Source organism: Tigriopus californicus, chromosome 3 (assembly GCF_007210705.1).
Source record: "Tigriopus californicus strain San Diego chromosome 3, Tcal_SD_v2.1, whole genome shotgun sequence".
NCBI classification, from domain to species: Eukaryota; Metazoa; Arthropoda; class Copepoda; order Harpacticoida; family Harpacticidae; genus Tigriopus; species Tigriopus californicus.
The window spans coordinates 4,157,604-4,172,748 of NC_081442.1; the positions used below are offsets into that span (position 1 = coordinate 4,157,604).

General features: G+C 40.2%; 1 protein-coding gene across 1 annotated transcript; it reads right to left on the reverse strand.

Moving 5' to 3' along the window:
* Positions 1 to 11,166: 11,166 nt before the first annotated feature.
* LOC131878096 (uncharacterized) lies at positions 11,167 to 12,090 on the reverse strand. The gene is made up of 2 exons (XM_059223995.1): positions 11,533 to 12,090; positions 11,167 to 11,472 (listed from the first exon to the last, which is right to left on the reverse strand). Exons 1-2 carry the CDS (start codon positions 12,088 to 12,090, stop codon positions 11,167 to 11,169), a joined length of 864 nt encoding a protein of 287 aa, XP_059079978.1.
* Between the last annotated feature and the right edge of the window lie 3,055 nt (positions 12,091 to 15,145).

Genomic DNA, 15,145 nt, shown 5'->3' on the forward strand with positions numbered 1-15,145 from the left:
GAAACTGAGATCTCAGTCAGTCTGACCATGAACAAACAAATCAATTAGTCGAACTTGGGTGCTTATCCTTGCCCTAGATAGTAGAAAACTACTTTCAGGCGGCGTTCAAATCTCTTTGGAGCTCGTTTGCGATCTTTACAACATAGCAAAAAGTTGATTGACATGGCATTCTATCAAAAAAAGTTCGTCAAACGATGAAGAAACGCATTTACCTTGAAGAACAAACATAGACTGCCATCATCAAATCGTCGGCCTCTCACTAAAGTAAACCTGCTATTTTCTTTTCCATGTGATGACGGATCATTCAACCTGTGCATGTTTACTATAAGAGGAGAGCGATATGCATTATGCTGCCTCAGAATGAGTGGTTTAAACCCTTAAATGGCCCGCGCTTAACTATCGCCTTGGAATTTTGTTCAGATTATCAATCTTGACTTGTCTGGAGACTCATTTCGCCACAGGGGTTCCGGACGAGAACTTCGTTGTGCTGAATACTGCTACCCTCATGAGAATGCATTTTGATGGGCCCTCGAGTATTCTTGACCTCTGATTGGATCTTGACTTGAAAGCAGGTATAAGCCGAAAAATTAGAAAATAAAAATAGGCGTTCTTCAAAGAAGAATCGTCGACACTTGCCCGGCAGCTTCCTTGAGATTAATCGACTATAATAGAATTCGAATTCGTACACGAAGCACGAATCAATCTTACTTCTTTTCGTCGTTGACATTGAACCATGTACGCATGTCAGATACTGTAAAATGGCCATACAGCCTCTTCTACCCATCATTTATTTCCCGGAGCAAAGCCCTGTCTAAGTCGTCAAGCTGAACATGCTTCCAATTCGTGTTCGTCATTGAGCCGGGAGTCCAGGGTTCGTGGGCAGACTAAGAAATGCCCAACCACCCTCGGGTCGTCTACCAAGCGCTTACATGGGCGCTAGTAATGGAGTTCTTGATTCGGAGAGATGCGTCACTTGCAGAGATTGTTGTGATGTGAATTGGCGAGCATGACAAATTTAATTTTGCTGAACCTTTGGAAAGGATTTCTGGACTTTTCTTGAATGAAAACATGGCTCACTCGACAAACTGTCTCAGAGCTTGCACAACGAGGGTGGATTCTTTTCTGTTTAGTACTCTACTATGGAAAGGCGTACGTTAGAAGGAAAAAATAAGGTATTTTACCGTGGCCATCTTTTGATCTTTTATCTCTTCAGGCGATTTAATCTGTTCACCTGGACAAGATATTTCGACATCTTTTAGGCTATGCTTAGACGTCGAATGCCATGAGTTATTAACGAATACAAATCGAAAATAAACTGAATGGCTTTTGGGGGCGAAAGTGACGATTTCGTTCCCGGATTATCCGGATTGAAACAAAAACTTATCCTGCGCTTATTGTGGAGCTTCATCTTTTCCCTTCTTTGTACCGGTAGAGTGGTCAACGCTGACTTATTTGATGATGAATTAATTTCCTCGGTTCAGAAAGTAAAAAAGAGAAGTGTGTATTAGGCCACCCGATCAAGGTGAAAATTATTTGTAACCGATAAATCCTCACATGAGCTAAGCCAGAGAAATTGTTAGCCTTAACTTCACCTAAAAACTTAGATAGAAAAGAGCATTACTACTTTGCAGTAAGCCTCAACTTTTTCATTAGTTCTCGACTGGCTTTTCTTGTCAGGTTCTTGGAAATTGTTCGCCATTAAGTTATTTGTCGTTAACTTTACAATCGTCAAGGACTTCACCTGAGTTAATTCTTATTGAAAGAGCAAAATTCGCACTTCCGCTATTCAAGACCTTAGCTGACAAACTATAAACATCATTACAAAATTAAACAATGCATTGGGCCAGAAGAATTTGATATTCATTGGGATGTTTACCCACCCTCTCTTCATTCTGTCGGTCTTAAGTAGTTCTTTGACAAAATTCCAAGACTAATATCTAGGGAGGAATCAACAGTAGTAACAATGACCAAAACGTGCTTAAATGTGTTTAGATTGCCTAGTAGAAGGATGGTTTCAGTCACATTGTAGTCAGTTATATTAGACCTCACCAAAGATCATTGCCATGAAACTTGATTTTCAAACTTAAACAAACATAATGTCACCATTTTGATTAAGCCTTTTGGAAAAAAATAGAAAATCCAATTGATGCTGAAATTAGGTCTAAACTAATTCAAGTTCATTGAGCCTTCCTCCACACAGTCGTAACCACACGACAGATAAAGTTTTGGGACAAATGGCAAGACTTCTAGAAACGATTTTCGTTGTAATTGAAACAAAAGGATAAACTTTCGCACAATTACATCTCGAAAAATACCTCAGATTAGTATATTAATCCACTTAAAATTTGCCAAGCGATAATGTTTTTTAAAATATAATCAATAGATGTTGCGAGTAACCTTAGATGCGTTTCCATCTACAAGTTTAGCCAAATCCATTGAGCAAACGATGAGATATTACGCTTTCAAAGACTGCTTTTCCATTATTAACCTCACAATCTTTCAATAAATGGGCTACTATAAATGGGCTGTGACATATACAATTTTTATAGTCATACTGTTTATGACTGTTATAGGTAATGATTTTTCTTATCTTTAGGCAAATCATCACAAAGGGAAGAATCAACCAATGCACATCCATAAAGCCATAGAAATTGAGTCTCTTCTGATATTTAATGAGAATAATTTCAACCTAAAATGAGCCTCATTTCTTGTCCCATTCGAAGCCGCACATAGTCACACACACATTCATCCCCCCTTTAAGAATATGATTTTATCTTCAATGCAAAAACGATCAACAATCTGTCTTTACGATCGAGCGATTAGGGATTGTCAAAGGTTTGTTTCATCTCGATTCATTTTGTCTTCCAAAGATGTAACATTTGGCCCTTGATTGAACCAAACCGAATATGGAACAAAATGTTGAAGATTGGTAAATGATCATCAAATGATAAATTAGCCCAATTTGAAACGAGTCATTCAATCACTAGTCCCTAGACATGGTGAATATAGCTGGTTCACAATGTGGTATGTATTGCGTGATGGTATACAGCAGCACTGGACATTCAGTCTTTTCCTGGTGGGCGGTGAATGTGCTTCATGAAGAACTACTAATTGCCTCGCCTTGACATACGTAAGTGTTTTCTATCTTAGACACGCTCTTTAGGCTGGATGGTCAATGCTTCCATTTTGTTACTCATTTTGATTTATGGTGTGCCCTGAAATTAGTTACCGATGTGGTATTTCATCTTGAAAAGGGGTTCTTCGTTTCTGCCTTGGTAACAGTGGAGCGTTGGGTAAACCAAGGAGTTCTGAAGGAGTTTCGTGGTCTACGAGAAGACGCAAGTCTGGATACGCCAATTTATCACCTTGCGATCCGCCGTTAACAAATGGGAACCCGTTCTTCAAACTTGAAGAAGAAAAACTTCAGGTCTGAGAGCCTCAAAATTAAGCCTGTTACGCATAAATAAAATGGCCTGGAGTCCTTGAACTAAAAAATACAATTTGAGAATCCATCAAAGCTCAAAGCAGTCTCGGAGCGCTTCTTCCCAATAGAAATGACAAGCATCTTGACAATGCATGTCTGAACGATTGATGAGAAAATGGAAGGTATTTCTGTCCATCCATCGCTCAATAAGCAGAGTTGGTTCGGAGGCAATTTGCTTGCCGGTTGATTTTTTGGCGCGAGTTCATCAGTCAGGTTTTTCTTACTTTAAGAACGTTTGTACACAAATACCTTGAATACATATCTAGGTGGTTATTTTGAAGATTTCTGCTTAACTTAACCAAAAGTGTGTGTAATCTGTTGATTTTCATCATAAGGACCCAAAATGCGGATGTTGGCTCACAGTGAAGTACTTGTTTCTAAATTCAGTTGGTAACACTCCATGAATGACATATCAATGGCCAATCCAAAACGTTAAACTCGAAAACAGAAAACAGTTTTATGTATGTTATTATCAACCCTTTTGGGTGTCATATATTCCAGTGACTTTTTACATTTCACACCGAGAGTAAAATTTAATCCATTCTTGGATGTTGGTTTTTAGAGTAGAAACGTCTGTGTTTGTCCAATTAAGTTCAAATGTTCAATTTAGCACAAAGAAATAGATACAAGGCTCAAAACAGATCGGTGGCAAAGGATTTTAAACATTGTCACACTTTTACGTAAACCATCAAAAATAATTTCAATTATGTGCATGGCTGGATTTTGGAATGAATATCAACCACAGGGATTCAGTCTAACCCTGGTACTGAACAAGTAAACACCTACGTCCTTGCACAACCAGCCTTGCAATGAGGGTGAGGTTGGGTAGGTTTCTACAATTGCTGCTCAAGGTGACCGGGTAGCAAAATATAGTTCCACTTTCAAAGAAGAGAAGAAAAAAAATCACCAATAGGTTGAGAGAGTCTCAAGCGAAATCAAATCAAGTGGGTCGACGGGAATCCTGTTACAATGAAATTATCCTCACACATTAAACAGGATTCGATACAAGGTGATTGACTGCAACTTGACCAACTGGAAGGGTCCTGGTTGTCACGTTTCAATGAAGTTTGATTTCGCTTTGACCTACAAGGCAGTTCAAGCGGATTTGAACAATCTCAATGCAGTCAAGATTTGGGCATCTCCATTTGGGTTGGGGAATTGTAATCAAAAGACCCGCGTGTACTATTATAAAAATTGAATTCGATGGTCTAGATAATGACATGACCAAGAGTCGCAATAAAGATTATATAATAGACCTTTGCCTAAGGAATTACTGACCAAATCTTAGGCTTCCATCGTAGGTCTTGAACGCTAAAACACATCTTTGAAATTTTATGTTGGGGAAAGACCCTGCTTTATTGCAGACTACTCAGATAAAAAAAGAGAATTGATGTAGTGTAGAAGACACCAGTAATTACGCATTTTCTGCTATCGGATCATAGATTAGTTAGATTGAAAGAAAATACCGTTTTCGTGCCGAGGTGAGTTGAGACTCATATGAAAACATCGATCTCCAACCAATTATGATGAAATTAAGAGTTAAGGAAGATCAACTTCAAACTTTCCAAACTTTTTCAAACTCATCCAAAATCATCAAATGTAAATCTTTACTGCTTCAAGAGGTATTGCAATGCAATTTACCAATTGGTTTTCCTGGGCAGAAGACCAAAGCATTCCTCTTTGGCAGCCAATAAACTGTTTCATGCTAGCATGCCATGAGTCGTATCTTTTGTATTTGGGGTGTTAGGGTCGGTGGACCACCAAAGTCGTCCATCACATCAGTCTAAACTATTGCTCGATGGACATGTTCGTGCCCGCATCAGATTGATTCTCCGCCCGTGGGCGTGGTTAACGTCCAAAAGTTTCCTTTACCAAAAGGTCAGAGAGAACGATCGACCTGGGGTCATCTCTCTTGATAGGGAATTTGTTGAGGCATCAGGTCAGGTATCCTCCGTTGACTTAAGATAGTAACTACATGTGCCTATTGCCACAGTGTCGAGGATGAGTTTGTCAATGTCAATTTTTAGATTGACCATTGACCATGACCGATTTGTCTGAAATATGCCCTAAGCTTTAGAGTTGTGTAACGGATGGGATCGAAATTCGGATCGGAGAGGGCAATGTTCGCATCAAATTCGGAATTGTGATTCGAATCAATTCGAAAACTGGATGGCTCACTTGCTATTGATTTTGCTTTTACTTTCCACTATGTTGTATCGAGTGATGATCGAGAAGAAAGGTTCTTAAAAAATGGCTTGAATGTGTTTCTTTTCTCTGGTCCAACAAAGATGGGTTACCTGATTGTTCTGACATATTTATTTCAACGTATGGAAGTGGGACTGTTATTGTTGCTCATAGTTGATCATGTCAAGGATCTTTTGACCCTTTAAATTGAATGCACGATGGTTATATTTTCTGCTTAAGTGTTTGCTCAAATGCCAAGACATCTAAATATGTTTTTCTTTGTCAAAGAGACAAAAGGAACAACTTTTGTAAAAAACACATGTTTCAAAGTAGCTCAGATAAGGGTGTTAAATCACTAGAATATGTTAAAAAATACCACTCTCAAAAACGTAGTCAATCAGTATTAAAAGTTCTGTTAGTTTTGTATTGACATGAAATTTCATAATTTTCTACTCTGCAGATGCTTAGTTATTACAACTTGAAAGTTGCAATTTACACTTTAAAAGATCAAAAAAGACATCGGCCTAATTATATTTCAAGTTATTTCCAAGGCATATCATATTTTTATTTTATATTCATATTTATTTTCAATAACACGGCAAGAAATAATATTTTTCTATTCTTTTTTTCAAGGTCTCTTTTAAAGCGAAAAAGTAGTAGATATTGTCTCTTAAAACACTTACACAGAAGATGTAAATTTGCCTTTCATTTACCAAAAGCTACCCTATCCTAACATGTTCCTAAACTATCCTAACGATACATGAGACAGCTTGATTTTCAAATCTGTCACTTCTTTCAATGATTAAATTTTGCGAACTAGAGATGTTTTTATTCATAGAATTTTGTCAAAATTTAAGACTAAGCTTGATTAAAGTTGCGATTGACAAGTTTAGCATCTCAATTGCAGACTATTTTCAGGCTTTTCTACTTGGTTCGAAATAGTGAAATATTGTCACTGATATTTTGGGCATAGAAAAAGCTTATAATATTTCTTGGCAATGGCTTTAAGATACAACCCCAGCAATTTATAGTCCAATTTGATGGAAAAGCAATCTTTGAAAGCGTGATATCTCATCGTTTGCTCTATGGATTTGAATAAAATTTTAGTTGGAAACATAACAAAGGTTACTCCCACTCCATTAATTATGTTGAAAAAAATATTATTGTTTTGCAGGTTTTAGGTGAATAAATATACTAATCTGAGACTTTTTTAGATGGTATTTTGTAAAATTTGTTCCTTTTATTTCAATAACAACGGAAACCATTACTGCAAGTCTTGGCATTTGCCCAAAAGATTTATTAGTGTTGTGGGTACCAGCGTGAACGGAGATCTTCTTGTCTAATTCACCTAAAATTTGGATTTCTTCGGTTTTGGATGAGATCTGGAGGCTTCAAAAATTCAATTCGGATCGAATTGAGAGGGCAAATCGGATGTTATGAACAACTCTACACAAGAAAGTTCGCCTCGTCAGAAAGTGGTTCTTTCCACTGTCATGTTGTTAAAAGATTAAGTAATTGATCGAGAGGAAGCCAAACGTTCAAATTTCATGGAGACTTTATTTACTTTGGCAACCTTTCCTGAGTTACCCCAGGATAGGTTTTGGGCCCAACGAAGTCAATTTATTTGACAAGATCTTTTAATTATATCAAATGCTAATTTGTTCTTGCCTTGTAAGGCCAGATCTCTAAAAGTCCGTGTTCATGGCCACATCAAGTTTGAGAATTCTGTGGACCACACTTGCCATTTCAACTTGGTTTATTACTTCGGCTCAAACTAGTTTGGCGAGGTCTCCACCTTCTCCCTATTGTGCTTACCACAACTCGTAATGGTTTTGAAAATTGAATCCGTCGGCTGTCGGCATTCCAACCACTTCTTGTTTGGAGGCCCTTCAATGCCTGGTATTCTGGTATTTTGTGTTAGTGGAATTTACCACCTTGTCCTTGTCCTCGCTTTCACGAAAGACTGCTCGGTCACAACGTTCATTTATTATTAAATGATATTAATGTTACTAGCTTGTGAGTGCATCGATCTAATAATGCATCATGAAAAAGGACTCAGAGTTGCTGAATGGAGCTGATTTGGCGAATTCGTTCAAAGTCCATATTTCTAGTAGTCCGTGTCATGGAGTAAAGTGAAGATTGGGTTTCAGAACCAATAAAAAAAGCCTCTTAATTGCGTCTTGGGCGAGCATTATACAATTCTAATGTGAGCAAGTAGAGCTGGGGACATCGAGCTCTAAAATTGTGTTAGTTTTCTTGTTGAGAGTGCAGGATGGACAGAAAAAATGTAATTTCACATTTACCATTGAAAAAGTAATCCATGAATAACTGAAATTTAAATTTCAAGCGTGCAGGGTTGTTCCAATATTTCGGGATGCCATTGGCCTTTCTCCACTCGATCCAGGATTGCCTCCCCAAATAATCACCGCTGGTACTCCGACAGTCCACTTGAATTGAATCTGCCTCTCTTGCGAAACCAGGCAGCGGCAGCAAAATGTGTTCCATTATCCGAGTAGATGGTTTGGAGTCGACCAACCTCTTATGTTTTTAAATATTCTCAAAGTAGACAGCAAGTCATCCATACCAAGACTCTTCATATGAACCGCTCCTGTTCCTAGAACGTGTGCAGGACTTGAAATATCTGTCAAAACTGAATAATGCTTTTCAACCACTGCATCGATCGTGTTTTTGGTGAGAGGATCAGCGTTAGTTGATTATCCAACAATCCTTCTTGAAAAGTACCTATTCTTCACAGAGTTGCACAGAGCCGTCTTTCTTAGGTAGCCTTGGGTAGCCTCGGTCAAATCACTTTTTTATGATATTTTGACCTGGTCCAACGTGCTCGTTCTACATCACAACTGATTCTGGTCAGAAGAAGGTTGTGCCCAAACAATTCCAAGCTTGTGAAGTGTTTCAGACATTGTTTGGGCACAACCAATCTTTCCTCTTCGGAAATTCCAGCATTACTCACCAACTATAGCTACCAACATTTAACTTTGTGTCAGAAGCAGGGTTGCAAAGGGTTGGGTGATGATCTTGTCAACCTTTGCGACTTATTTCTCTACTCTTCATATCTTCATACAAAAAAAATAAACAGATACGAAACACCAGTCTCGTCTTGTCTCTGTTATTTCGTTAAAGTCACTGATCATCGCAAAAAGTGCGAAAGTAGTTAAAGTATCCGGGTGGCTGATGTTTCAAAATTGATCTTACAGTTCTGGTAGAAGTTATCATTGCGCCAAGGCCACTTACTGAATAGCTTTCGCCAATGATAAACTAATGATGTAACTAAAATGTCAAAGATTTGGCAGAAATCCTTTAAAATAAATTCTAGGTCCGAGATGGGAATGTCTGAGGCAAGGAGTTCTTTGTTTGTGATTACAGGGGATTCCAGCCATTATTTCTACTTTTTTTTAATTATTTGACAACCGAAACCAAGGGCAAAAAGAGGTAATTCAAGCGTCATGGTGGCCATGTCAGTATGTTTTAATTGAGGATTCTGTCTGGACTTGGCTAAGGTTTCTTGTTATGCTTTGCCTCTCATTGGTTAAAGAATGTTCGCTGAGCAAATTCATGCTCAGGGAACTCAGGAGATAAGTCCAAAGTGATGTCATAAACGCTAAATAATTTTCGAATTTTCGGCCTGCTTTTGATCAGCTACGTACGTTTTCGGCAACAACTTAATACGAACCATTTTGCAATTAAATAGTAGCAAAGTTACTTGCTTTTGTAAATTTCTTATTTTCTTTTTGGTTGGGGGTGCTAGGGTCGGAGGATGCACCTCGCCCGGCCAGCGAAGCCAGCCATCGCATCATCCAAGTCCAAATTCCGATAGGCAGTTTCAAGTCCGGTATCAGATTGGTTCTCCGTCTGTGGGTGTGGTTAGCGTCTAAAAGTTTCCTTGAGAAAGGTCGGGGAGGAGAATCGAACCGGTGACCTCTCCCATGCTAGGAGACTGCGCTATCCACTACACCACTTCTCCTCCCTTTATATTTTTTATTACTTAAATTCTAAAAGTGACTCAGAGTGGCCAAGACCAAGAGCAGGTCGATTTGGCTCAGTTTCGACTGAGCTTTACAGCTTATAGAACAGCGCCCAACTCAAGAAGGGAAAGAAAAATTCCACAAAAGATACGCCAAGCAAAATAACAAAGTTTTGAGAAATTGGTTCCACAAGTTCCGTTGAATAAGTTGGAACTTGATTGCGTAGATTCTAATTCTACAGCGGATAGAAAAAGGGACGAACACACAGAAAAAACATCGCCCTACAACTGGTTTATTCAAATAAGAACCCCAATTGGGCGTGGTTGACCCAATGGTGGGTAGTAGCTCAATTTTGCATTTCCCCCTTAAAACAATCATACTCACGATTTCTCCTTTTTTCAATGATATGGTTGTTAAGGTTAAAACAAATAAAGGCTCCACAAGTAAGCATTGCCATTTAAAAGTGGTATCCACAATGTAAATAAGGTTATTCGTCACACAATCATAAAATGTAATGCAATTACAGTTCTTTTTTCGAAAAGAGGAACAAATTACTGTAATTTCGTTACTAATGCCCTGGTCAAATAAATAACAAGAAAAATGGTAAAAAAAAGGTAAAAGCAATGAAATAAGTAACTAGAAAGCGATATCACAGTGATTATGATTAGAATTGTTCAGTGTACATGAAAAAGTGAGTAGGGTGAGTGTAAAAAGGTGAAGCAAAAGAACAAGAAACATGTATTACTTCTCAAGATAGCCGAGGGGAAAATCCAACGTCGCGTCCTGGGAAACGTGTTTGGGGAACCCGCTTGACCGGTATTGAGGTTGCGAAGATATTCAGGGAATGATTCCTAACAATAATACCTATACATGTGAGTAGTACCGAACATCTCTTCATCCCTCTCACGAAGGACAAAATCGATCAGGAATTTCTCGGATTCGTTGGGGATCTTTGAGGCTGATTGTTTTTTTTTGGTTTGAGGAGAAGAAGGCGTTAAGGGAGTAGAATCCCGTGAATATTTATGTGGACAAGGACGAAGGTAACAGCGGTTTCGACGCCTGGTACCTTGGATAAGGTCAATATGAACGAGGTATGATCTTGATCCTTCACAAATATCCACAACAATTCCAAGTTGATTCCCTTTCCTTGTTAGCGGATTTTGTACTCTCACTCTTTCCCCCTGTTGGAAAGGAGACATCGATTTGGAATTTAAATCGTGCTTTTCTTTTCGTTTTGCCTGGAGAATATCGCGCTTGTCATGGGCAGTGTTAAGGTCAATTAATATCAGCCTCAATATCAGGTCGTATGCTGATCGTTCCCATCGATTCATTGTTGAGGAACACAATGACTTTGACGAGAGTGGTTGTAGAAAAACGCTACTGCAGCACCTACCGGGCATTGCAAAAGTATTGAGAACACTACGCAAGATGCACATCAGGGACTCCTGATTGATCTGGAAGATGTAATACATGTTATATTTTATTGAAGCAGGGTAAGATAAAGTATGTTGGTAGTTATTTATGAATATGGCCTCCATTGGCCTCGAGGACATTCTCCAGGCGGCGGCGGAAGGACTTGCACACGTTGATGACATAGCTCTTCCTCATGGTCTTCCAGTACTGGTTGACGGAGTTCTTGAGGTCCTTGATATTGTTGTGGCGGGTTCTACAGGCCTTGGACTCTACATGCCACCAAATGCTGAAGTCCAGTGGGTTGAGGTCGGGGCTCTGGGGTGGCCAGAAGTCCTTGGGCCAAAACTTCATGTTCTCGGCCATCCAGACCTGCACCTTGTTGGCCGTGTGGGCCGGCGCCCCATCCTGCTGGAACACATATGAGGCCTTGCTAGACTTCTTCCAGATCTTCAGCACCTATGGCAAAACCTTGGTGCTCAAGACCTCCAAGTAGTCGGCGGCAGTGAGCCGGTATCCGGATGGGAACCAAATGGGTGCCATCTTGTCCCCAGTCGAGGCCACCACCCCCAGCATCATCACACTGGCCGGATGCTTGGTCTTGGTCACGTTGCGGATGCTGGCCTGGTCCTTGCTGAAGCAGATGATGCGGTCATTTTGTTTGTTGAAGACCGGATCAACCATGAAGGTCTTTTTGTCCGAGAAGAAGATGGCCCAATTGCCATGATGTTTGAGGTCATTCAGAAGGCGTCCACAACGCTGTACACGGACTTCTTGATGACCTTTGCTGAGGAGAAGCCGTTGAACTTTCCTCAGGGACTTTCCTCCAGCGGACTTGACCATCCTGGACACCGTGGAGGTGCTCACGCCTTTCTTCTTGGCCATCATGGACATGGGCATGTCCGGCTTGGCCTTGAAGGCCTTCATCACGGCCTCTGGGGTCAACTTGGTTGGCTTTCCACTCTTGGGCTTGTCCTTGGAGTGCCCGGCGCGGATGAGGACAGCCACTTCAATCCTTTTGGCCTCCATTGCACACAAAAGTTATCAAAATGAATTTTTTTTAAATGAATTTGTCAATTGCAACTGCCTGCATCAGGCGGGAAATTCAAAATTGAAATGAGAACATGTTTAGGTCATATAATATGTTCTAAAAATGGTCGCAATACTTTTGCAATGCTCGGTATGTTCTTTGATTGCTTTCGGCAAACAGAACTAAAGTGTCCTTTGCCTTTACAATTTTGTGGTATTGAGCTTGCCAAGCTAGACAATCGTTTTCTCTCGAATAAGCATGCCTACCACCACAACCGCTGCAGTTGGTAATAGGGGTGAATTTGATATTTTTGGAGGGTCTCGGAGAACCATGTTTTGGTTTTGATTGCTTCTGTATTTTGAAACCGGAATTCTTCGTGTTGGATGTAGCAGCAACTATTTTGAAAGCCCTCTAGTCTCAACATATCTGACTCTCCGCAAGATTTTGGCAACAAAATTGTCAACAGATTCCTTCGGATTTTGAGTGGAGTTCAGGAACTCGAGCCAATCCACAATCACAGATTGACGTTCCCTAATGCATTGGCGAATATCATCCAAAATTTTGTCACGAGCCATTTCTGTCCGGACAGAAATATCGATAACATCACGGACAATACCTAGCTTTTCTGGGCTAAACGCACTCCATAAAGTTGCTGCCTGTTTTTGTTGAGGCAATTTGTCGAGATCGGTATGTTCAGCGCAGTTGATCCAAGCCTCTCGCCAATCATCAAATTGTTGGAGATCTGCAGATTCATCCAAGAGGGGTGGTGGCTTCGGTGTAATAGGGGCAGCGTGCGAAGACGGATTATTTGAAAATGTTGCAACTTCAGGCACATTTGATGAAACTGAACAGTGAAGCAAACGCTGATGAGCAAATCGTAGATTAATGAGATGTTCTCGTGCTGGAACAATATCATTTTCGGCAGATGAAATGGCATCCAAGAGGGTCTTGATCAGCACATCGGGGGCAAATGGGCAAAGCACTGGGATAGATTCAGCAGAGCGTCCATCGCACTTTCCACCTTTCCAATCATATGTTCGAAATGATTTGCTGACTCATTGGAACAAGCGTCTTCAATGGGTTGGTCTTTGTATGCATTCCACTCCGATCGAAATTGTAAAATAAGCCTTGCTAAAGTCATCTGATGGCCACGATGGGACGCTTGTTCGGATTTGAGGTCGGCGTAGATGATTGGCAGGTTCAACATGAATGAAAGGTTATTGGAGGATACAATGAGACTCTGGGCACGGGGAGGTCAGTCAAACTGACTGCGCCATGTAAAAAGGTGAAGTAAGTTGATGTAAAACCACAAGAAACATTTATTACTCCTCAAGATAGCCGAGGGGGAAAACCAACGTCGCGTCCTGGGAAACGTGTTCGGGGAACCCGCTTGACCGGTATTGAGGTTGCGAGGATATTCAAGGAATGCTTCCTAACAGTAATACCGAGTAACTCTCTTCAGTGAGAGCAGACAAAACAGACACAGTTAGGTAAATGTAAAGATGCTTGACGTAGAAGCTGGATTCTTGGACACGGTCGTCTCCTCTCGTCTCGTCTCACCCGTCTCACCACGGTGGTCAAAAAAGCTTATCAGGTATTGAGAGAAATGCGCATATCTATCTCAACAGTCTTCTTCCTTACAAAAACCATAAGAAGTTATTTTGACGTGATTGATTTATTGAAGTCTGGCTCAAATTTGTCGCGCATATGGCTATTAGTTAACAAGATTTGCTTGGATATTTCTGTTGGAATTCAAAAAGGCTTTTGAACCACTGTGGCAGTCGTCTCAATGGTGAGACGAGAGGGGTAAGCTGATCAACGAAGAATCCAGCTAGAAAGTTCAGCAAAGGGTCAGCTGATTCTCCTTCCCTGTAATTAGGTGATTTCTCTCCTGGGTTCCTTATTCTTATTGGTCAAGGGTTTTCAAGGGCAGCCGTCAAGTATAGTTCTCCTATACAAAAAGCACCATCACTTGGTGAGTTGAGGTAAAATTTGGACTTGACAGCGATAATTGTACCCCCATTGGTTTAACGGAAAATTTAGATACCATTGAACTGAACATCCCGACCAGAACTTGAAAAAAATCTTAGTCACACTATCCAAGCCACGCAGATTCACTCGCAATAGACATTCAAAATTATAGGGAGGAAGATGTCAAGTTTAACGCTGTAGCTCAAGGATGTTGCATATAGAGGGATTCTCGTTAACCCGTTTCTTCTGGTTCAAGTTTTTAATCGTCCAAGTTTAGATTGAGCTAAATGGGTGATGCTGGGACTCTCCAGTAGAAGAGTACGGGCATAAAAAGCGACCCTTGACGGGCGCAGCCTCCAAGATTTAAGAAAGCAAATTTTATAACAATGGAAAATAAGGGCCCTTTTTGCAACGTCACACGGCCCAAAGAAAACGGGAAGAGCCACGGTAGATTGCTACATAAACTGCTCTTGCCTTGCCTTGAACGCAATTTCTTTTCCATTATGTGACCCGAGGCACTAATTGAAAATAAGATTTTGATATAATTTGTCAAAGACAACACAAACGCATTATAATTCAATAACAAGGAATTGGCCCAATCGTCCCTTTATTTGGTAGAGGCTGAATGGAATGAAAAAGTGCCCTCTGGAGTGCAGAACGTAAAACATATTTCGTGCAGTGTAAGGGGTCTATAATCGGGACCAGGTTTAGGTGATAATGCGTGCTCAAATCCTGCCGACGACTTTCTTCAAATGGAGAGCAAATGTCATGCAGAGTCTTGCTCCGGTGTTTTTTGGTTTGAATTTGAAGCAATTCAAGAGATATATTGAGATATCGACGGAAAGTCCAAGTAAGTCACCCAACTTAAAAAATGAATTTCAAGTGAGGTCATTTTGGAGGTCAAGATTGGCCTGATTGGTCAATCAAATGTGAATACTTAGCACTGAGTTTTTGAGAAAAATGCTCAAATCATTGCTTTTTTTTTTTTTTGGTGCGGACTTCCTTACCGCTACCGGGATTGGAATCCCAGCAGTTCAAGACGAGAAGATTATTTATTATACTTGACTTTTATTTATATATATT

What these genes read in the sequence shown, in the direction of transcription:
- LOC131878096 (XM_059223995.1), bottom strand. Translation starts at nt 12,090, where the DNA reads ATGGAGGCCAAAAGGATTGAAGTGGCTGTCCTCATCCGCGCCGGGCAC. An exon ending in TGGAGGTCTTGAGCACCAAG is followed by an intron (nt 11,473 to 11,532) that starts GTTTTGCCATAG and finishes TATGTGTTCCAG; the next exon opens with CAGGATGGGGCGCCGGCCCA.